This window comes from Somniosus microcephalus, chromosome 5 (assembly GCF_052327205.1).
Source record: "Somniosus microcephalus isolate GS21.2 chromosome 5, FLI_Smic_1.0, whole genome shotgun sequence".
In the NCBI taxonomy this organism is placed as follows: Eukaryota; Metazoa; Chordata; class Chondrichthyes; order Squaliformes; family Somniosidae; genus Somniosus; species Somniosus microcephalus.
This window is the reverse complement of record NC_140991.1, coordinates 297745464-297769448: the sequence shown is the minus strand read 5'-3', so window position 1 is coordinate 297769448 and position 23985 is coordinate 297745464. Positions and strand designations below refer to the sequence as shown.

General features: G+C 41.7%; 1 protein-coding gene across 3 annotated transcripts in view; it reads left to right on the top strand.

Moving 5' to 3' along the window:
* Positions 1-23985, top strand: part of dnajc13 (dnaJ homolog subfamily C member 13) — a 168518-nt gene that overhangs the window by 87409 nt on the left and 57124 nt on the right. For all 3 annotated transcript variants that reach the window (XM_085989205.1, XM_085989204.1, XM_085989206.1), the window contains exons 29-35: positions 216-418; positions 3119-3203; positions 3389-3543; positions 3666-3711; positions 10789-10943; positions 13090-13291; positions 19137-19252. In XM_085989205.1, the coding sequence (XP_085845331.1) occupies positions 216-418; positions 3119-3203; positions 3389-3543; positions 3666-3711; positions 10789-10943; positions 13090-13291; positions 19137-19252 (962 nt within the window). The remainder of the gene's footprint in view (positions 1-215; positions 419-3118; positions 3204-3388; positions 3544-3665; positions 3712-10788; positions 10944-13089; positions 13292-19136; positions 19253-23985) is intronic.

Below are 23985 nucleotides of genomic sequence, written 5' to 3'. Positions count from 1 at the left end.
GAATTCACAACATAAGGAATCCACAATAGAATCAATTGGAGTGATTACCAAGCAGTTCTTGTGAAGACAACCTTCTCTCCTCTCCACCTGAATTATTCATACAACTGGATATGTCGAAGTATAGCTTAGTTTTCAAAATAATGTAACCTAAATTTAACACTCTGCTCATCAATATTTGTGCTGTCCACCGGTTAAAACTATCTTTTCTGCCCTAGATGCAAGAGTTCTGGAAAATGGGTGTATTGACGCCAAAGACTCGTTGCTGGGCACAGGGCATGGATGGCTGGCGGGCACTGCAGACCATTCCACAGCTGAAATGGTGTCTATTAGCCAATGGACAGGCGGTGCTGAATGAGACTGACCTTGCTACTCTTATTCTTAACATGCTTATTACCATGTGTGAATATTACCCCAGCAGGTACCAAGGTGTCTTCCATTTGACCTTTATTTTGAAGAGTTTATTTGTAAGGTCATGGGACTGATTATCAATCATTTATATAAATGGTCATAGACACCGGAGGAATGATATTGATGGTTGCATATCCTCAAATTAGGTGAGGGGAAATGGTAAACTGATTGAGAACGCAAGAGATTGAAGGAGGACGTAAATGGAGTGGGAAGATAAAATTCAGTGCAAAGAAATGTGATGTAGTAGAAGAATAGTGGAATAAATATACCGTAAACAATTTTTGAGTGATGGATGTAGATACAGGAAACTCTTTGGTATCCGGCACCGATGGGACCGGCGTGTTGCCGGTTGATTAAAAATTCCGGATGACAGAGCGGGTTATCTACTGAGGCTATTTTTAACAAAATTTAAAAATCAAGAAATGTGCAGTATACTGTAATTGGGTACTCACCTACAGAATGTTGTGTTAAATGGATGGTGGAAGATGCTTGATTAAGTACAGTACTGCCAGTTGAGGGTAATGCAATGCAATGCCTACCAGCAACGTGGGAGAGACACAGTACCCCTGTAAAATGGCGGATCGGAAGAGACTACCGGCAGCGCGGGAGAGTCAGACTCCTGTTATTGAGGTGTTCTGACTTCCGACAGCGCCAAGAAGCCGAGTAGTGGCAGTTTGGAGAACTACCCCCACTGACTAACTCGGCCACCGCGGGAGACTCGGATTCGGCAACATTGCCGGTTATTGAGGTGGTGTTTTCGGAGTGAGCATTTTGCTGGTTAATGGACTATTCCGGATATTTAGGTGCTGTTTGAACAAGAGTTTCCTGTACCTGGATATAGGTGTGAGTATAGGTCAAAAAATCCATCAAGGCAAATTATATTTTGGGTTTTATGCACAAGGGCATTAAATATAAAAGCAAGGAAGTGGTGTTGGATTGATGTAACACATTGGTTAAGTCTCTGTTGGTGTATTGAATGCAGTTCTAGGCACCTCATTTATTGGTAGGATATTGGCGCTGTGAAAAGGTACAGAAAAGATTCACTAGAATGGTACCATGAATATGAGATTATAGCTATGCAGAAAAGCTTAAAATGAGAGCTTTTCACACTGGAACAGAGGTGGTGAAGGGGACCTAATAGAGGTTTTAGTTTTTGAGGGTGATTGATCAACCAGTTAAGTCTTTCACTAATCAGTAGTAAGGGGTCATAGACTGAAGATTATCACCAGGAGAATAAAGGAAATTAAGTTAAAATCTCTTTCGGAGGTTTATTGGAATGTGGATTGCCAAAACTGGCTATTAAGGCAGACACTAACCGCATTTGAAAGAAAATTGGATAAGTATTTGAAAAGGAAGGATGTAAAAGGGCACGAAAATGTAATTGGAGTAGACACTTTCTGTTTAAGGGCTAGTACAGTTGTAATGTGCTGAATGTCATTCTGGGCTTTAATGTCTATGATCTCAATCTGTCTCGGGACTAATACAGAATTATAAAACACTAGATGTTGGATGGCATTGGTCACAGTAAATAGTTTTGTAGTAAGATTGGTGTCTGTTGTAATGTTTGTGCATTTTAGGCTTTGTCTCGATTTCTGTGTTGGCACAACTGATTGTACCTTTTGGGTGGGTTTTGTGTTGGCATCAGCATATTTCTGTGGTCTGTTCTATTTTGAGTTGCTTCGTTTCTGAATGCTGTGATTTGCTTCACGTGCTGAGCTGTCTGAGTGTAATTGATGTCATACTGGTGTTTTGGAATTTTTGTGGTAATCTGTCTGCTGGACCTGAGCAACGTGTTTTGGTTTGAAAATTAAGTTTGATAAGTATCCCTGGCTTGCAAGTGTCTCTCTGGGTAAAGTGTGGCCAGTCTTCTGTGTCAAAGTATTAATGTTGTCTGCCAGTTTGTGCTTGCTCCTGTGTGTCTCCTTTTTTAGCTGTGGTGTAGTTCTGGATTCCCTCTAAATGGTGGCCAATGTGTCTCCTTTTGTGTGCCGGTGTGTCTTGATGTGCATTCTATTGACATGTAGGATATGTCTGTAAAGTAGATCTCTTTTGAATGGTAACAGGTGTGTCTCTCTTTGTGTGGTGTTTTCACACTTTATTTATTCATTGGGTTGAACTAGGGTAGGTTAGCCCAATGTCTGAGCGGAAACCTCTCTGCAGTGTGGCGGGCGATATATTTTGAAGACAGACGGGAAGGTGTGAAGGAGGCACAATGATTAAATTTTACATGATGGCAGCGAAGTGTTAGAGGCCCTTGATTTGGTAAAAGCAAAGCAGGCCGCAGCAGGAGAGCGACCTGCTAGCAGGTGGAATTGGGAGTAGTGGGGTGGGGTCGAGCAATGAGAAGGCAGAAAAATTAAATGGCAAAACTAAATTATAAATTAGCAATAAATCCCTTTCAGCTTTGTAACTAGTGAGGTGGCAGAACAATGTAATGATCAGCCAGAGATTGGCAACTGGCACCACCAGTGGTGGGATAGGTGAATAGCAGGTTAGTTGTTAAGTGACAGATACAGGCGTCCACTCTAGGTGTTACCAATGTTACAAAAATGTTACTAAGTCGCGAACAGAAGATAGACATGATGCCAAAGGAAAACTAAAGAATTCTAATGTTACTAGATGTCCTTGAAAGCACATAGTCTAGAAGTACAATCACATGTGATAACTCTGTTCTATGCTTCAGAATTTTAATTTTTTTCCCATATTCCAGGGATCAGGATAATGCAATCATCAGACCCCTACCCAGAATAAAGCGGCTGCTTACAGACAGTACATGCCTCTCTCACATTGTTCAGGTACACAGGACTTTAAAAAATCAAACCCATCACATGAAATGTTGTATTTCTTTCTGTACCAACGTGGAATTAACCCAAGATGAGCGATATGGCAGTAAATTTAATTTTGCTCTGTTAAATTTTGAGATATTTTGATCAAAGAATGTTGTGCATTGAATCATTAAATTGTCTTTATTTTCTTTTAGCTGTTGGTAACGTTTGATCCCATTCTGGTTGAGAAAGTTGCCAACTTGTTGTACCATGTGATGCAGGACAACCCACAGTTACCTCGTCTTTACCTTACTGGTGTGTTTTTCTTTATAATGATGTACACCGGTTCCAATGTACTTCCTATTGCAAGGTGAGAGCATCAGCAAACATTCCTAATGGAGAAAAGATCTTTGTGTACACAAATATTTTTGGCCTGGTTTGCATTGTGCAAAACGCACTAAAATTTATGGAACTGTGTTCTTATCCTCCTAGGTTTTTGAAGTATACTCACCTGAAACAGGCATTCAGATCAGAAGAGGTTAGTATAATCATGATCTCATTGAATGGCGGAGCAGGCTCGAGGGGCCGAATGGCCTGCTCCTATCTTCTGTTTCTATGTTTGCAATTTCTTTTATAGAAACAATGACCCAGAAGCTGAAATCTCTCATTCTTTGTTGAACTAGAGTGTCAAGTCAACCTGCAACCTTTCCCCTCTGTTCTCAATAAAAGTTACCAGATAGCATCTATCTAATCTGCACGCCCTTTTTTTCTTCCATTCAATCGTTGGAATGTCTGCAATGCCTGGTGTATGTGACCCTCTTGCCTAATCTGTCCCTGTTTAGTCTCCAAGATGTCATGAGGGGAAATAATGATCTTGGGTACTGAGCTTCCCTCTTTTCCTGCCCTTGTGCCTCAGTATAATCACATCCCGATGGTGCTGTGTATTATTGAGTAATGTCTGTGCTGTTTCCTTTTTAAGACCGATGCAACAACAGTAAAAACATGCATTTCTTCAATTGGCAACTTAAATATAAAGCTTTGCTTTCTCCAGGCTATCAGTATTTGCAACCCATAGCACCATGTAATGCTTTAAGCTATATAGTGCTATTAACTAGATAGCTATTGGTGGAAATCCATTGTCATGCAGCTCTTTTACCAGCATGAATAAAACCATAAAGGCTAATTTAATCTGGTTAACCACATCACAATCTCAAACAGCCATTCTAAAGCTGCATTTGTGTTACCAGTTTCTACTTCACACCAAAGCTAAACTTGTAAATCCATAGATAAAGCCCTGATTCTGAGGTGAGACTCCCTTGTCCAAGAAGTCGTATACTTTGTTTCAGTGTCAGGTCAGACCCTGACGGATTTAGACCGTGTTTGCATTATAACCAGCATCAGTGCTGCGATTACAGTGTAAACGTAGCCTGAATCTCTGTGGATTTGAATCTGAAATGCGGAGCGATGCCACTGTAAAGCTGCAAGCAAAGTCGAGGTTTAACTTTCAAGCTTGCCATTTTGTCGTTGGGGGGAATTCTGTTCTCTAGTTCCAGACTCTTACAACATGGTATGTAACCTGCATGCATCTGGATCAGAGTACAAATACACAAATCATTGAAAAGTAGTGACACAGGTTAACAAGGCCATTAAAAAAAAACAAGCATTTTTTTTTATTTTTTAGAGGGATTAAGTTGAAAAGTAGGGAAGTTATGCTAAACTTGTTAAACCTTGGTTAGACCACAGTTTGAGTACTGCATGCAATTCTGGTCACCATATTATAAAAAGGGATATAGAGGCACTGCAGATGGTGCAAATAAGATTTACAAGGATGATGCCAGTAATGTGAGGGTATACCGATCAGGAAAGGAGGAACAGGCTGGGGGTCTCTTGAAAAGAGAAGGCTGAGGGGTGACCTAATGGAGGTCTTTAAAATTATGAAATGTTTTGATAGAGTGGATACAGAGAGAATGTTTCCACTTGTGGGGAAGAGCATAACTAGAGGCCATCAATATAAGATAGTCACCAAGAAATCAAATGGGGAATTCAGAAGGAACTTCTTTACCCAGAGAGTGGTGAGAATGTGGAACTCGCTACCACGGAGTGGTTGAAGCGAATAGTATAGATGCATTTAAGGGGAGGCTGGAAGGGAATTGAGGGTTATGCTGATAGTTAGATGAGGAAAGACGGGAGGGGGCTCGAGTGGAGCATAAATACCAGTATGGACTGGTTGGGCCGAATGGCCTGTTTCTGTGCTGTATATCCTATGTAATCCGAGTCAGAAAGTTGTGGGCTCAAGTCCCACTCCAGAGACTTGAGCACAAAAATCTAGGCCGACATTGCAGTGCAGTGTTGAGGGAGTGCTGCACTGTCTGAGGTGCCGTCGTTTGGATGAGCCGTTCAATCAAGGGCCCTGTCTGTGCGCTCAGGTGGACGTAAAAGATCCCATGGCACTATTTCGAAGAGGAGCAGGGGAGTTATCCGCGGTGTCCTAACCAATATTTATCCCCCAATCAACATCACTAAAACCGATTATCTGGTCATTATCACATTGCTGTTGGTGGGAGCTTACTGTGTGCAAATTGGCTGCTGTGGGTCCTACATTACAACAGTGACTACACTTCAAAAAGTACTTCATTGGCTGAAAACCGCTTTGGGACGTCCGGTGGTCATGAAAGGCGCAATATAAATGCAGGTCTGTCTTTTACTAGTCTGACCATATTTGACCAATTGTGCCCTTGCTGCTTCCCTGGTTGAGACCTGCTAACTCTCCACAGACCAGCGATCACACTTGTGTTCCCGCACTGGCCTAATACCACACCATGTGTTACATTTACCTACTAAACCTTTGGGGGAAGTTGCCTCTTGCATTTTAAAGTCCAGAGTCATTTCTCCCCATGTTTTCTCTAATGAAAAACAGTTTTTCTGTGAGCCTTTCATAATTTGGTGCCCCAAATTTCATCGCTTTTGTTCATTTTCTAAATCCTGTAGTTACTTGAAACAGTTTTTGAAGGTAGATTTCCCACAACTCTACACACTATTCACCAAATGCTGTCTCACCAGTGATCTTTATAAGGTTAAAATTGCCATACAAATGATCTTTATAAGGCTAACATTAATTGCTTTGACTGACACTTGATTAGCCTCGTTAGTAACCTCTTTACATTAGATTCTTGTAGCAATTGATAAATTGTGTACACTTCACACATTTCTCCTTTGAGACTACATGACTATACACTTAAGTACAGGTGATTAATGCTTCGAATTGTTTGCAAACTTTCTGCCATCTCAAGGTAAATTGAGTAAAACTCCTTTGAATCCAACATCCTTGCCACTTGACTGCATAACTTGGCCATCAGCAAATCTTGTAATATTACAAGTGGTTTAATCTGAGTGGTGCCAAAAGGGAATCCAAAAACAATCCCTGGGGCATTCACCAGTTAATGCCCACCCATACAAACATTCTCCATTTATTGCTTTCATGTTTTCGATTAATAAGCCAGTTTAAATTGTTAAATTGCCATGTGTTCTTTGACTGCAACCAATTTGGTTGTCATAAACAAAAACTTGTCATAGAATCATAGAATGGTTACAGCACAGTAGGAGGCCATTTGGCCCGTCATGCCCGTGCCAGCTCTCCAAGAGCACTCCAGCTACTGGACCTAATTCTGGGGAATGTAGCCGGGCAAGTGGTGGAAGTGTCAGTAGGAGAGCATTTTGGCGACAGTGACCACAATTCGGTGAGATTTAAGGTGGTCATGGAAAAAGACAAAGACGGCCCGGAAATAAGGGTTCTAAATTGGGGGAAGGCCGATTTTAATATGATAAGGCAGGATCTGGCCAAATTGGACTGGGAGCAGCTACTTATAGGAAAATCCGCATCAAAACAGTGGGAGACTTTCAGAAGGGAAATAGAGAGAGTACAACGCCAACATGTTCCTGTAAAGGTCAAGGGTGGGACCAACAAGCAAAGGGAACCTTGGATGACAAGGGATATACAAAAATGCATTAGAAATAAAAGGGGGGCTTTTGGCAGTTACAAAAGACTAAAGACGGAAGAAGCCCTAGAGGAGTATAAAAAATGCAGGGGCATACTTAAAAAAGAAATTAGGAGGGCGAGGAGGGGCCATGAAATAACACTGGCGAGCAAAATAAAGGAAAATCCTAAGATGTTTTATAAGTATATTAAGGGCAAGAGGATAACCAGGGAAAGGGTAGGGCCCATTAGGGACCAAAGTGGCAATCTGTGTGTAGAGCCAGAGGATGTAGGCGGGGTTTTAAATGAATTTTTTGCATCTGTGTTCACTATGGAGAAAGACAATGCAGACATAGAAATCGGGCAAGGGGGCTGTGACATACTTGAACATATTAGCATCGAGAGGGAGGAGGTGCTAGCGGTTTTAGCAGGCCAAAAAGTGGATAAATCCCCAGGCCCAGACGAGATGTATCCCAGGCTGCTGTGGGAGGCAAAGGAGGAGATTGCAGGGGCTCTGACACAAATTTTCAGAACCTCTCTGGCCACAGGGGATGTACCAGAGGACTGGAGAACAGCTAACGTAGTACCATTATTCAAGAAGGGTAGCAGGGATAAACCAGGGAATTACAGGCCAGTGAGCCTAACATCTGTGGTAGGGAAATTATTGGAAAAAATTCTGAGGGACAAAATTAGTCTCCACTTGGAGAGGCAAGGATTAATCGGGGATAGTCAGCATGGCTTTGTCAAGGGTAAATCATGTCTGACAAATCTGATTGAATTTTTCGAGGGGGTGACTAGGGGGGTGGATGAGGGAAATGCTGTGGATGTGGTTTACATGGACTTCAGTAAAGCTTTTGACAAAGTCCCGCATAGGAGACTGGTCAAGAAGGTAAGAGCCCATGGGATCCAGGGTGCCTTGGCGCGTTGGATCCTAAACTGGCTGAGTGGCAGGAGGCAGAGGGTGATGGTCGAAGGTTGCTTTTGTGACTGGAAGCCTGTGTCCAGTGGGGTACCTCAGGGATCGGTGCTGGGTCCCTTGTTGTTTGTGATCTACATAAATGATTTGGATGAGAATGTAAAAGGTATGATCAGTAAGTTTGCAGATGACACGAAAATTGGTGGGGTGGTAAATTGTGAGGAGGAAAGCCTCAGGCTACAGGACGATATAAACGGGTTGGTCAGATGGGCGGAAAAGTGGCAAATGGAATTTAACCCTGAAAAGTGCGAGGTGATGCATTTTGGACGGACAAATAAGGCAAGGGAATACACAATGAGTGGTAGGACCCTAGGAAGTACAGAGGGTCAGAGGGACCTTGGTGTACATGTACATAGATCCCTGAAGGCAGCGGAACAGGTAGATAAGGTGGTTAAAAAGGCATATGGGATACTTGCCTTCATTAGCCGAGGCATAGAATATAAGAGCAGGGAGGTTATGATGGAACTGTACAAAACGCTGGTGAGGCCACAGCTGGAGTACTGTGTGCAGTTCTGGTCGCCTCACTATAGGAAGGATGTGATTGCTTTGGAGAGGGTGCAGAGAAGATTCACCAGGATGTTACCTGGGATGGAGCGCCTCAGCTATGAAGAGCGGCTGGACAGGCTGGGGTTGTTTTCCTTGGAGCAAAGAAGGCTGAGGGGGGACCTGATTGAGGTGTACAAAATGATGAGGGGCATAGATAGGGTAGACAAAGAGGAACTTTTCCCCTTAGTAGGGGGGGTCAATAACAAGGGGGCATAGATTCAGGGTAAGGGGCAGGAGATTTAGAGGGGATTTGAGGAGGAACTTTTTCACCCAGAGGGTGGTTGGAATGTGGAACTCAATGCCTGAAAGGGTGGTAGAGGCAGGAACCCTCACAACATTCAAGAAGCATTTGGATGAGCACTTGAAATGCCATTGCATACAAGGCTATGGACCAAATGCTGGAAAATGGGATTAGACTGGACAGGGATGGATGGGCGGCGCAGACACGATGGGCCGAAGGGCCTCTTTCTGTGCTGTAAAACTCTATGACTCTAGTCCCCCGCCCTTTCTCCATAGCCCTGCAATTTTTTTTCTTTCAGGTACTTGTCTAATGCCCTTTTGAAAGCCACGATTGAGTCTGCCTCCACCACCCTTTCAGGCAGTGCATCCCAGATCATAACCACTCGCTGCGTTTTAAAAAAAAAAAATCAAAGTTTTTCCTCCTGTCGCTTTTGGACCTTCTGCCAATCACCTTAAATCTGTCCCCTCTGGTTCTGGACCCTTCCACCAATGGGAACAGTTTCTCCCTCTACTCTGGTCCAGACCCCTCATTATTTTAAACACTTATCAAATCTCCTCTCAATCTTCTCTGCTCTAAGGAGAGCAACCCCAGTTTCTCCAGTCTATCCATGTAAGTGAAGTCCCTCATTCCTGGAATCATTCTTGTAAATCTTTTCTGCACCCTCTCAATTCTTCACATCCTTCCTAAAGTGTGGTGCCCAGAATTGGACACAATACTCCAGTTGTGGCCGAACCAGTGATTTATCAAGGTTCATCATAACTTCCTTGCTTTTGTACTCTATGCCTCTATTTATGAAGCCCAGGATCCTGCATGCTTTTTAATTGCTTTCTTAACCTATCCTGCCACCTTCAACGATTTGTGCACATGTATTTTTGCTTAGCATGTTGAATGTTCCAATATATTTGCATAGTCAAGCCAAGTCTTTATGCCCCCTGCTTCTTGGATGAAGATTGAAAGCACGAACATTTTCTCCACTATTGACATTATGCTTGTTGGTCTGAGATTCCTGGGTTTGTAGCTTCTTCAGTTGAAAGCTTTTAAATATGCTGCTGAATCTTGCTGGAATGTGTTCTGTCGGAGTCATTTCAGCATTCTTGTAATCGATTTCATCCCCGTCTATCTTCAGAGGCTTTGTCCAGTTTTTAAAATCTTCCTTTTCCCTTCTGATTGACATGTACAGAACTTGCGCTGTGTACTTAATGTTTTGGTCAAGGTCAAGTGAGTTCCTAATCTAGGCCTTGGGCTTTTGACTACCCTTCCTCCTTGTAGCCAGTATTTTCTATCTAATGCAGTCAGGAATATTAGTGTTCCTTTTCATGTACAGGAAACTTTGGTTTATCCGGAAGGTTAACTGTCTGGAATGCTCGAGCCACCAGCAAAATTCAGGAGTCGGTTCAGTAAGTTTTTTTTCTTTTCGTTGCTTTTTTTTCACCAGTCAGGCTCTGCAAGGTCTAGCTAAAGCTGTTGCTTAGCTAGAGAGACGCTTGCAAGCTACGGCCGACTGTTTAGAAGCTGTTGCTAAGCAACAGGGTTTGTTGCTAGATACGGAGCTCAAAAAGCTCCGTATGTTTTAACATTAGCGCTGGTTTGTCCGGCTGTTTTGATGGGACGGCAACAGCTCGGTCCCGTCGGTGCCGGATATCACAAAGTTTCCTGTATTAGTTGAATGTCTTAATTTGGCAAGCTGGAAAAGATACAAACATATTGGTCATGGTGGTAACCAAGTGGACCCATTTATCATGGAGATTGAATATTCCAGCAGTATTTGTGTATTAATCCTGTTTTAGCATTTCATACTATCAGAGTATAAACCAGGTTATAAACATTGGGGGTAAAGGCAAATGCAACATTCCATCTTTTATATTTCCATTTTATGTAGGCAAAAGGACAAGATCTAGTACAACGGAGTGTCCTGGGACACATTCTTCCTGAAGCAATGGTCTGTTACCTGGAAAATTATGAACCAGAAAAATTTTCGGAGATTTTCCTAGGTGAATTTGACACGCCAGAAGCAATTTGGAGCAATGAAATGAGGTAGTGGCTTAACTTTCCTGTGGGTTCTGCATTGCTGTCTAATCTGCATTTTCCTAATCAATCCATTATAAATATATTGAACTTGTAAATGTTGTTGCAGAATTTAACCTTTGGAAATGAATTCTAGAAACTAGTGCTTGGGACGCGAGGGCATATTTCCAGACATTTTACAAATAAGGATAGCCAGGTATCAATGTGTCTCGGATGCAGTCTCATCAGATGGCACAAACTCATTGGTAACTTGTCAGATTTTGGCCACTCTTATTAATATTAATTAATAGGTTTAAGATTCTAGTATCCGCACCTTCCAATACTTTATTAAGAAATACGATTTAGCTTCTGCCTTCTATTAATCTGTCAATCGTAGTAAACGCACGCACACACCACGTGTCCACAATAACTTGTATTAGGTCAGCTCGCTGGATAGGACCGTAGACACAGAGATTGATCTCGTGTCGAGTCCAAGCTGCACACTTACACCTAGATGCTCTCACTCTTTATACCCTGTAGTGATCCATCCATGTCACCCGACTGTCTTCTGCCTGCTTCTGGTGGAAGGCTAGCAAAAGTCAGCTGGAACCGTTCTAATGTGATTTACAAGGACGGATTTCTTGGTGCCGAGTAGCATTCACTTGCTTTTCTTCAATTTTCTTTTTATTCCCTATACTAACTTGCCTACTGTTAATTATTATTTCTTCTTGTTTTATAATCATAGATTTACACATCCCACGTTATAATCTAATCTCTTTCTCTTGCGCGGGCAGGCGGTTCATTCTGACAATCTTGCCGAACCCGACAAATGGGCAGTCGTGTCCATCACCCCAGAAGCGAGCGCGATCGGTCAGACATTGAGAAACGACTATTACTCACTCTAGCTTAAACCTATATTCTGGTTAATGATGGACTCAGCCCTGTTTTACTATGTTAAACTATATAAATGCAAATTATTGTTCTTCCTCCTTATCTCATTGAAGGTTTCAGTTAACCAACAGGCATGTCCTGTTACTGTTGCCACGGCCACTTGTCTGAGTATCTAACTTAAACTAACTCCACTTTCCTGTAATGTATGTTGTATCTGACATTTTGTTTGTTAGCCATTTTATGGTTATCTCTAAAACCTGTTACTTGTTTCCTGACGCACATTTTTCAAAATGTGAGTGTACTTGAAATGAGCATAGTTGAGGTTGAGGAATGCAATGCTGTTCACACACCCAGCATCTTGAGCACTTCTGGCTATTTATCAGGTCACTTTTTTAAAGTCTTAAACCTGCTCCTTGCTCCTCTTCAGTTTATAAAAAAAAAAAAAAAAAAAAAAATTTTAATTCTCGGTGGTTTTATGAAAGAGGAAACAATTCAGGACTGGTGCAAGAGGAGCAGTAAACTCAAAGTACTTGGAGGGCTGGGTAGTGCAATGTAATTGGACTCTGGTCTTTCACCTCCTGGGGCTTGAATTCAGATAGCCGACACTGATCAGATGGTACTCCGGTGTCGGCTGATTTATAAGGGTTCAATGTGAAATCTGTTTAGGCAGCTTTACACTGTTCCGAGTGGCACCAATCTACAGTATAAAACTGCCTCTAATTTAGTACTAATCTTTTACAAAATTTGTAATCTGTGGCCACATGACTGCTGAAATGAGAATAATATCGCACTGGTACAATTGAGGTGCTCTTCTAAGCTTGAGGCTCAGCAGAGTAGAGGGCGTTTCACTGTGCAAGTAGCTATGCCAAGCCTGACCTGGAAGTGTTTGACGTTGCCTCTGGCTACCTAAAATGGGATGTGTCGCATTACCCAGTACAGTACTAACATCTCAAATTGAGCCCAAAATGTGTGAAACTCTGTGAAAGTACGCTAAAAGCTTATGAAATGTAAAACAAAAAAAAAATGCTAAGCAAGTCGGGCAGCAACTCTAATGGAAGGACAAATCTTAACCTTTCAGGCATAACCCTTCGGCTCCCATTTTTCCTTTCTTTACCGATGCTGCCTGACCCGTGTGTTTTCAGCATTTCCTATTTTCAGGTTTCTAGCATGGGCAGTATTGTGTGTTTTAGAATATAGATTTAACTGGACATCAGTGCTGTGTATGAAAAGTCAGATGCCCGAGATGTAACCAGTCGAATTTCTTTTTTTTTCTTTTTTTTTACAGGCGTCTAACGATTGAGAAGATTGCTGCCCATTTAGCAGATTTTACCCCACGCCTGCAAAGTAACACAAGAGCATTGTACCAATATTGCCCTAACCCTGCCATCAGCTATCCCCAACTAGAGAATGAGCTTTTCTGTAACATCTACTATCTTAAACATCTCTGTGATGCAACACGTTTCCCTGACTGGCCTGTTAAAGATCCAGTAAGTTTTTCAGATATTAATAACTTGTATCATTTATTATGTAATAGCTTACAGGATCAATTTTCTTTATGCACAATTGTTCAAGACAGTGAATGAAAATCTTTGGAATATATTTCTCCATTTATTTTTATTTTTTTTAATTCACAATTGGGAAATATTTTCCAGCTATGTTGGACTTGATGTAGCTGATCCTTTTTTTTTCATTCTTGGGATGTGGGCATCGCTGACAGGGCTGGAATTTATTGTCTATCCCTATTTGTCCTTGAGAATGTGGTGGGGAGCTGCTGCTGCCTTTTGGCTCGGCAACAGTGAAGGAATAGCGATGTGCGTTCAAGTCAGGATGGTGTGTGACTTGGTGGTGATGGTGTTCCCATGCACCTGGTGCCCTTGCCCTTTAAAGTGTTGGAGCTTGTGGGTTTGGGAGGTGCTGAAATATCCTTGGCGAGTTACCACAGCGCATGTTGTAGATGGTACGCACTGCATCCATGGTACACCAGTGTGGAGAGAGGGATGTTTAGGCTAATGGATGAAGTGCCGATCAAGCAGACTGATTTATTCTGGATGGCGTCACGCTTCTTTATTTTTGCAGCTGCACCCATCCAGGCAAGTGGCGAGTATTCCATCACACTCCTCACCTGTGCCTTGTAGGTGGTGGCAAGGCTTTGGGAAGTCATAGTGTGAGCCACTTGCCACAGAAGAGACAGTCTCTGACCTCTGGTATTTATGTGGCTGGTCCAGTTGAGTTACTGATCCTCCAGGATGTTGCTGGTGAGAGACTCAGCGATGGTAATGTCATTGATGTCGAGGAAAGGTGATTGGGCTCTGTCTTGTCTTGGAGATGATCATTGCCTGGTTTTGTGTGGTGCGAATGTTACTTGCCATTTATCAGACGAAGCCTGATGTTGTCCAGGTCTTATGAGGAGAGATTGGGACGATTGGGCTTGTACTCGCTGGAGTTTAGAAGAATGAAAGGGGATCTCATTGAAACTTATAAAATTCTGACAGGATTGGACAGACTAGATGCAGGAAGGATGTTCCTGATGGTCGGGGAGTCCAGAACCAGGGGTCACAGTCTAAGGATAAGGGGTAAGCCATTTAGGACAGAAATGAGGAATTTCTTCACCCAGAGAGTGGTGAACCTGTGGAATTCTCTACCACAGAGGGTGGTGGAGGCCAGTTCATTAAATATATTCAAGAAGGAGTTGGATATATTTCTTAAGGCTAAAGGGATCCAGGGGTATGGGAAGAAAGCAGGGACCGGGTACTGAATTTGGATGATCAGCCGTGATCGCATTGAATGGCGGAGCAGGCTCGAAGGGCCGAATGGCCTAGTCCTGCTCCTATCTTCTATGTTTCTATGTTTACTGCATGCGGGCATGGACTGCTTCATGTAGTAAACTATGGATTTACATTCTGCAAACAGCCAAATATTTTCAATTGAATAATTTGATCAAACAGGGGACTAGCAACTCTGAGGTTAAGAGTTCAAATCCCAGTATGGCAAGTTGTGAACTGGACTCTATGAATAATCAATTTTATTGTCATTTAGTGCACAAGTGCAGTACAACGAAATGTAGGCTTGCGGCTCTCGAGAGTGTACATTTAGATTAAGACATTTAAACATTCAACATTCATTTGGCTTGTAATACATTAACATAACCATAACCATAATAAAGTGCATTGGCAGATGTGCAGGCTTTAGAGTTTATTTGTGGAGTTCAGTAGGATGACAGCCCTGGGAAAGAAGCTGTTCCTAAATCTGGTCGTACGGGTGCGAATGCATCTGTAGCGCCTCCCAGATGGCAGGAGGGCGAACAGACTGTGGCTGGGGTGGGTAGGGTCTTTGATGATGGTCCGTAAACAGCGTTTCTGGTATATGTGCTCTATGGTCAGTAGCCGGGTGCCGGCAATGCGTTGGGCAGTTTTGACTACCCGCTGCAGGGCTTTCCGGTCATAGTAGCTACAGCTGCCATACCATACTGTGATACAGTTTGTCAGGATGCTCTCTATTGTGCAGCGGTAAAAGTTAGAGAGGATCAGGGGTGACAGGTTACATCCCTTCAGCCTCCTTAGGAAATATAGGCGCTGCTGGGCCTTCTTCACCAGAGAGGAGGTATTGAGGGACCAGGAGAGGCCTTCCGTGATGTGGACTCCGAGGAACTTAAAGCTGCCCACCCTTTCCACCACAGCCCCATGGATGTGGATGGGGGTGTGATCTGGTCATTTGTGGGATAGCACTAGAAAGATAACAACGAAAAGCCCAAACGGTTCATTAATCCCCTTCAGGAAGAGGAAACTGCCATCCCAGCCCAGTCTGACCTACATGTGACTGACTGACTCCAGTCCGATGCCTATTGGTCAACTCTTCATATTCTCTGATGTAGCCCAGCAAACTACTCCGTTGCACAAACAATCATTACTTGAAGGCCCATCACCATCTCCGGGCAGCTGGGGATGGGCAGTAAATGTGCACATGTCCCAAGAATTTTTTTTAAACATTTTCAAAAAGCTACAGTGGAGTCTTAATATGTTGAAGTTACCAAGGAAAGAACATCTATGTACCAAATATTGGAAGAATCAATTGCTTATCAAAATGTATTGAATTATTGATGTCTTAACAAGCTTTGATCGATCAGCCAGCTTGTAATATCCGAACTTGCAAACTCTGTGGATTCATGAGACCAAGAAACTAACGGGTCGTATTTTAAATTTAAAAAAAACTCCCCCATTAATAAGTGATTTATTTAAGCTGTATATAATAAATGGCAACTTAATTATCGCAACCAGTTTAAGCAGTGTATAACTGCATACAGTAACAGATTAAATGGGATAAAATATTTGCAAACTATCCCTGTATTTACAGTATGAGGCTCAAATTGAATTTATCTTTACCTCCAGCAGTAATTCATTGCTACTTGCATAGTCTGGAGTGTGCCAAGACATGTTTGCACGCTGACATGAATGCTGGAGAACACCCTGGCCAGCTCTTTGCTCGAGTTGAGTTCATGCACACTGTTCCTTCTCCGTTTCACCTTTGTTTAGTATTGGAGAGATTTCCTCCAAGCTCAACACAGGTTTTGACATCGTGCATGTTTTGTACAAGTCTCGACATTTGCATTTAGGGCAATTTTTGTTTACATTCTCATCTGCAGGAGATGGCTCTTCCATTTTTGTTTCATTCCTGAACCATAATGGCAGTAACAACTTCTGATGGTCTGCTCATTTGCCTTTTTCATGCATGGCAACTAATGTGCATGGCCTGAAGGACACCTGTTGCCTTGTCATAGTCATAACTGCACAGAAGGAGGCCATTCGGCCCATCGAATCCGTGCCGGCTCTCTGTACAGCAATCCAGTCAGTCCCATTCCCCCGCTCTATCCCCGTAGCCCTGCAGGTTTATTCCCCTCAAGTGCCTATTCCAGTCTTCTCTTGAAAACATTGAGTGTCTCCGCTTCCACCACTTCTGTCTGCAGCGAATTCCAGGTCATCACCACTCGCTGCGTTAAAAAAGTTTTTCCTCACATGCCCCCCTGTATCTCTTGCCCAAAACCTTAAATCTGTGTCCCCTAGTCCTTGTACCATCAACTAGTGGGACCAGCCTTTCCCCGTCTAGCCTATCCAAACCCTTCATAATCTTGTACACCTCTATCAAATCACCCCTCGTGTGTCTCTATGCATGCAGTTACTTTCATACATGATGCTTTAGATGGCCTCAATTTATTTTTATGCCTGGGTTTGTCGTATTTGGGTGCAGATATGCAATTCTGGTCGCTCTGAAACACCAAATGCTTTTCAGGCAACCAAGACAATTATCTTTAACTGGAGCTTCGGTCTTGCTATGACTCATCGGATTCCCAGAACCACTGAAATGTTATTCTTTTACCCAAGCCTTTTAATTGCTTTTATATGCTAGTGGAAACATTCTCGAAACAGCACAGATTTGCCAAATAACATTTAAAGGACTTTTCTCATCCTAACCACTGATGCTGGCACAAAAGGACTGCAAGGTCTTGTTACAAATTTCGAATCTGCTTTAGATATTCCCCGTTTCTTGTATTCAGTACTGCCTAATTTTAATCATACAATTGCATAACCTAGGGAGCGCAACAATCGTAACCCCCCCCCCCCCCCCTTATAGTCTGAATCCTAATCCACATTTTCCAGCTCCTCTGTTTTGTGAACCCATTGAGAGCTACATTTAACTGAATTTTAACAAAGTGCGGCAAGATCCTCCCATGGTGGCAGATTTAAAAATCCCAAAATATGCTTGTGCCGTTTATCCTGCCTGAATTTTCTCCCCTTTTTGAAGCTTTGTTTTTCGAACAGAGTTGGAAAAAATAGACAAACCCCCAACAGTAAATTGCCCAATAACGTGGGTGCTCTTATGTGCTGGCAATCCTCAGTGTGCAGGTTGACCCCTCTGATCATTTGCAGGTCAGTCCCATGCCTCGTCCAAAAATTGTGACGGCAGCCAGTACTAGCTCTGAATTGTTTGCAGTAACTCCAAGGATTGGGCAATTTATCTTGCCTTTTTCCACCAGTAAACTCCCTCCCTAACAGCACTGGGAGTACCTTCACCATACAGACTGCAGCAGGTCAAGAAGGTGGCTCACCACCACCTTAGCAAGGGCAATTAGGGATGGGCAATAAATGCTGACGCCCACATCCCAGGAATGAATAAAAAAGTAGCTGATGAGGGTGAAGGTCCTCATTGAGTAAACCACTTTAATGGTGCTTCTTCCAGAGGAAATTGACTACTTTCCATTCATTTCCAATGACTCTACACCCCGTCACTGTTTAGTCATTCTTTATCCACAATGCTTCGGAGCCACTCTTCTTCTGAGCCATTTACCTTTTTTTTCCAGTTATCAATATGAACCTCTACGATCCCAGATAACGGTTAAAATTTCAAGGTGCTTTTACACCTCGTTTCTTATGCTCCCTGCAGTGTTGAAACAAATTTAAATTTGATTTGAATGTGACCAGCCACCTGCTTACTACAGCCTGGCATCAGATCCAGTAAAACAAGTCATGTGCACTCTTTAGTCAGGCATCTGGTTTGGTTCTGATGATTCACACTGTAGCCCATTAACTGCTGTCTGAGGTTAGCAGTGGTATCTATCTATTCAGTGTACTATGCCTCCAATTAAACTATTCATCGTTGGCTTGGCTTTGTGACTCATCAGTAAGCTATGGAATAGGTAGTGCAATCAAAGTGAACTTGGATATCTCCAAGTTATTTAATATACCTAGGTTAAATCCAATGCAACTTGCATGGGCAGGTGGTTCATTCCAAACGTCTCACTGAACCTGAGGAATAGGCAGTCATGTCTGTCTGACTGGTATAGCGAGTAAGATCGGTCGAAGAGCGATTGAGACACACGACACTTGTGTTAAATTTTGGTACAGTTTTGCTCCAACAGTTTGATATATGGAAACTCCACTCCATTGGGGGGGGGGGGAACCTGAATTTTTACACTGGATGGATTGGCAAATCCAGGTTTTTGCCATTTAATATTTGCAGTGCAGGTATCTTTACTGAAATTGTTAAATACCTAAAATCATGGTCCTGCATGTTTGATTTTAATAATGCATTATGTACGTTAATGCAGAATGAAACTGCACAATAAAAATAAAGATGTAGCAGGAGATTTTCTACTTTGATGATTAGTATTTAAATCTTCTAAATTTAATCATGCAATTTTTAACTAATCAAAGTCAGATAATTTTAACACGACAGTAGCAGGTTAGTACCGAGCAAATCTTGATTCGGTGAGTATGTGGATTTGAATTGAAATACTCGTATATTGCAATTGTCAACATTTGTGTTTGCATCCGTATGTAGGTAAGATTGCTTAAAGACACTCTCGATGCTTGGAAAAAAGAAGTGGAAAAGAAGCCTCCTTCAATGTCAATCGATGAAGCGTATGAGGTTTTGAACCTTCCAAAGGGGCAAGGAATGTGAGTATTTATGGTTGGTAGCTGATGGAAGTTTCATTAGAACAGAAAAGATACAGTTGTAGTTAGAAAGACGTTCCAGATAGAATGACCATTGGTTGAGCAAACAGTCAAACCACACAAATGGCTTCTTTTTCATGAATCTAAAATATTTTAATGCACAAACACAGCTTCAATTTGTTAAATGTGCTTCAGTTGTAAATCTGTTTCTATATGGAGCACACACTACTGTAGGCCACTGACTACAGGAATTATTCCACATGAGGCAAACCAAACAACTAGTGAACAGTGCAGGTATTAAAGGAATTGTGTCATTCCCTGCTTTGCGGGCTAAATTCCATACCAGCAACTCCAAGTAGATGTTTTATTCACCCAGTATTCAGTTTCTACCAGAAGTGTGATTTGGTATTTTTACTATATATTAATCTTAAAAAATGCATGCAGATTAGATTTTTTAATATGTGAAAACCTGACTTCCTGTTGTCACGTGACTGGCTGCACGTCTGTCAACTTTTTCTATTGCAAATTCCTATGTCCACATTTTGCATTCAGTTTTCTTCATGGCATGTTTATGAACCAATTGAATCACTCAATGGTTTTCAATCTCCACCATTGAAATTTCTAATGTCAATAAAATTTTAAGCAATTTAAAATTTTTTTAAAAAAATGCATAATGCACATGATTAAATTCGCCCATTCTGTTTTAATATCTTCATTAAATTTTCCACTTTTAAGGTTTCAGCCTGTCTCAAAAGCCTGGGATTTAACTAGTTGCTTTTACCTCTCTCAAGTTAAGAGCTTTCAATCACTTCTGTGCATTTGGAGTATGTGTAGTTTGTAGAATTTCCCAGTATGCAAGCTATACATTAACATAATTGAAATCCTGTCAAGATTTGCGTTTCTTTGCTTCTAAAGAAACTACGTAGACTGTACAGCACAGAAACAGGCCATTTGACCCAACTGGTCCATGCCGATGTTTATGCTCCACCTCCCACCCCTCTTCATCTCACCCCATCAACATGACCTTCTATTCCATTCTACCTCATGTTCGTTTAGCTTTCCCATAAATCCATCTGTGCTCTTCGCCTCAACTACTCTTTGTGGTAGCGAGTTCCACACTCTAACCACTCTCTGGGTAAAGAAGTTTCTCTTTAATTCCCTATTGGATTTATTAGTGACTATCTTGCATTTATGGCCCCTAGTTTTGGTCTCCCCCTGCCACAAGTAGAAACATCTTCATCTTATCAAACCCTTTCATAATCTTTATACTTCCTATCCAGTCACCCCTTAGCCTTTTCTTTTCTAGAGGAGAGTCCTAGCCTATTCAATCTTTCCTGATGGGTATAACCCCCCTCATCCAGTATCAACTGTGTAAATCTTTTTTACACCTTCAGTGCCTATACGTCAGTTTTGTAATATGGATATCTGAACTGTGCACAGTACTCCCAAGTGTGGTCTAACCAAAGTTCTATGCATTTAATATAACTTCATTGCTTTTCAATTCTATCCCTCTAGAAATGAACCCCACTGCTTTGTTTGCATTTTTTATGGCCTTATTAACCTGCGTTGCTAGTTTTAGTCATTAGTGTATCTATACCCCTAGATCCTTTGCTCCTGTACCCCATTTAGACTTAGTTTCCGAGGAGTATGTGGCCTCTTCTTCCCACCAAAATGCACCACCTTGCACGTATTTATATTAGAATTAATTTCTCAATTACACACCCATTCTGTAAGTTTATTAATGTTGTCTTGTATTTTCAGTCCTCCTCAGTATTAACTACCCCCAATTTGATGTCATTGGCAAATTTTGAAATTGTACATCCGATTCCCAAGTCCAAATAGTTTGTAAATAGTGAAGTGGTCCCAGCACCATTTCTTGTGGAACACCATTTCCAACCTTTTTGCCAGTCTAAGTAACTAACCTTAACTCCTGCTGTGTTTTCTGTTTTGTAGCCAGCTTGCTATCTATTCTGCTACTTGTCCTGACTCCACATGCTCTTACCTTAGTCATGAGTCTACTATGTGGTACCATATCGAAGGCCTTTTGAAAATCCAAATATATTATATCTACTACATTGCCCTTGTCTACTCTTTCTGTTACTGCTTCCAAGAATTCAATAAGGTTGGTCAAGTATGACCTTCCCTTTTAGAAATCCATGCTAAATACTCTATTATATTTGAGGTCTCGGCTTTTATTTGAGGCATGATGAATTTATATAAAGATATTAGTGCTTTTCTCTTATGAACTCCTCACTCCATTAGGGGCAGCACATGGGAATGGCTTTTATTTGTTTTCTTTTCTAATTAGCAAAGAATGTTGATGTCTACTGAACCATTTGAGGCTTGAGGAATTTTGTATACTTAAACTTGGAAACTGCATAAATAATGACATTTTGAATGTTTTGAGGTAGTTTTTGTTTATGGAAATTTTTACTCGCTCACTCACTTATGACCTCGAGTTAAACTATGGGGTCAAAACCAGATGCATCACTTTTACTCCCTTAACTTCGCGGCCTTTTAACTGAACTACACATTCAGATAAAAAGTGACACATTTACAGTCTCCTAACGCACTATTTCTGAACTGTTGAGGTTAGGCTTACCAGTTCTTGAGCAATGCTTTGTTTCACACAAGCATCTATGATTCTTTTTAACACGAGCACTGTTTCCCACAAATTTTGAGGACACAAGGGACACTTTTTGGGGCATTTTCACCAATAGTGTAATTGAAAGAAATGTCAAGTAGCCAAAACGGGTAATTTTCAATTATCAATGAAAAGCTTCTCTTGGAAGGTCAGATCCTCCCCTGTAAGTGTACTATAATTGAATATACCTTCTAAAATTACATTTTTTTGCAATAATCAGTAATTACTGTATTGATTCAAATATTAATAATCATGATTTGCATAGGATATACAGGAAAACCAGTCCATGCTGGTGTTTATGCTCCACTCGAGCCTCCTCCCATCTTTCCTCAACTAACTCTATCAGCATAACCCTCTATTCCCTTCTCCCACATGCTTATCTAGCCTCCCCTTAAATGCATCTATATCATTCGCTTCAACCACTCTGTGGTAGTGAGTTCCACATTCTTGCCACCCTCTGGGTAAAGTTTCTTAATTCCCTATTTGATTTCTTGGTGACTATCTTATATTGATGGCCTCTAGTTTTGCTCTTCCCCCACAAGTGGAAACACTCTCTCTCTCTGTCTACACTATCAAAACATTTCATAATTTTGAAGACTTCTATTAGGCCACCCCTCCACCTTCTCTTTTCAAGAGAAGAGACCCAGCCTGTTCATCCTGCTTGTAAACATAAGTTGAATCATCGCCTGCATTAGTTTTTAAGGTGAGCTATTCAGTAAAATATTCTGGGAGCGTTGAGTTTTCATGTTCCACCGACACTCCATGCAAGCCTTGAAATTACTATTGCCCATATTAGCAGGCCAGTGTTTAATGTTCCTCTAGCTATTTTAACATGGGAGTTCATCCACAAAACCACTTAATTCCTCTAGGTCATACAAGCATGTTAGCACGAATATCTGCAAGAGTTATTTTTGGGCTGCAGTAAGCCTGATCTTTCTGTACAATTTAAAGGATGTGATGCCATTTTCAGATCCCAGGCTTTAATGTGGAAGCTGCACCTATTGATGAGCTTCCTTAATTACTTCAATTCTTTGATGAATTTCAGGACCAAGAAGCAGTTTCAATACAGTTCCTAATCTATGCTGCAGTGCATTATGTACTTTAAACTCTTAAAGCACTTAATTTAATGTCTGGCATTTTGCCATTTATGTGCAATCCTGGGAGAGCTTTGTGCAGCAATGCTAGTAGGAAGCTGCATTACGCCACCTGCTCATCACTCTGGGACAAGAGGGTGGCACATCTCCACATGCACTAAATTGCATTGCTTCCTGATCATGTTAAAATTGCTACACACAAGCCTAGGAATTTCTATGGGTGATATTGGCAAGTGAGTGTTTGTGCAACTGGTGCCATTTATACCACTTAAGTTGAAGACACATAGTTGAGTTCAGTTAGTATTTCACGGAAAGAGCAGACCTTTTTAAAGCAAGACTGCTCTTAAGTTTTGAAGCTTGTTCTTTTCAGGACACATTTTAAAAAGTAGTATCTCACAATATGAATGTAAGAAGTCACACAACACCGGGTTATAGTCCAACAGCTTTATTTGAAATCGCAAGCTTTCGGAGCGCTGCTCCTTCATCAGGTGAAGTCAAGCAGCGCTCCGAAAGCTTGTGATTTCAAATAAAGCTGTTGGACTATGACCTGGTGTTGTGTGCCGACTTACATTTGTCCACCCCAGTCCAACACCGGCATCTCCACATCATTACAATATGAATGTGAACAAAAATGACTGGAAAGTAGTGCCAGGTGATACTGTCCAGCTGCCCTTCTGAAGCTGAATAGGATTCTGTTTGATGAAGTTGCATTTCTGTAGCACCTTTTATGACCTCAGGATATCCCAAAGCGCTTTACAGCCAATGAAGTACTTTTGAAGTGCAGTCACTGCTTTACTGTGGGGAAACACGACAGCCAATTTGCACACAAGAAGGTCTCATAATCGGCAATGAGATGCATTCCCAGATAATCCATTGTTTTTATTGATGGTTGAAGGATTAATATTAGCCTGCTCCTCTTCGAAAAGTACCATGAGATTTTGTACATCCACCTGAGGGGACAAATGGGGCCTTGATATAATGTCTCATCCGAAAGATGG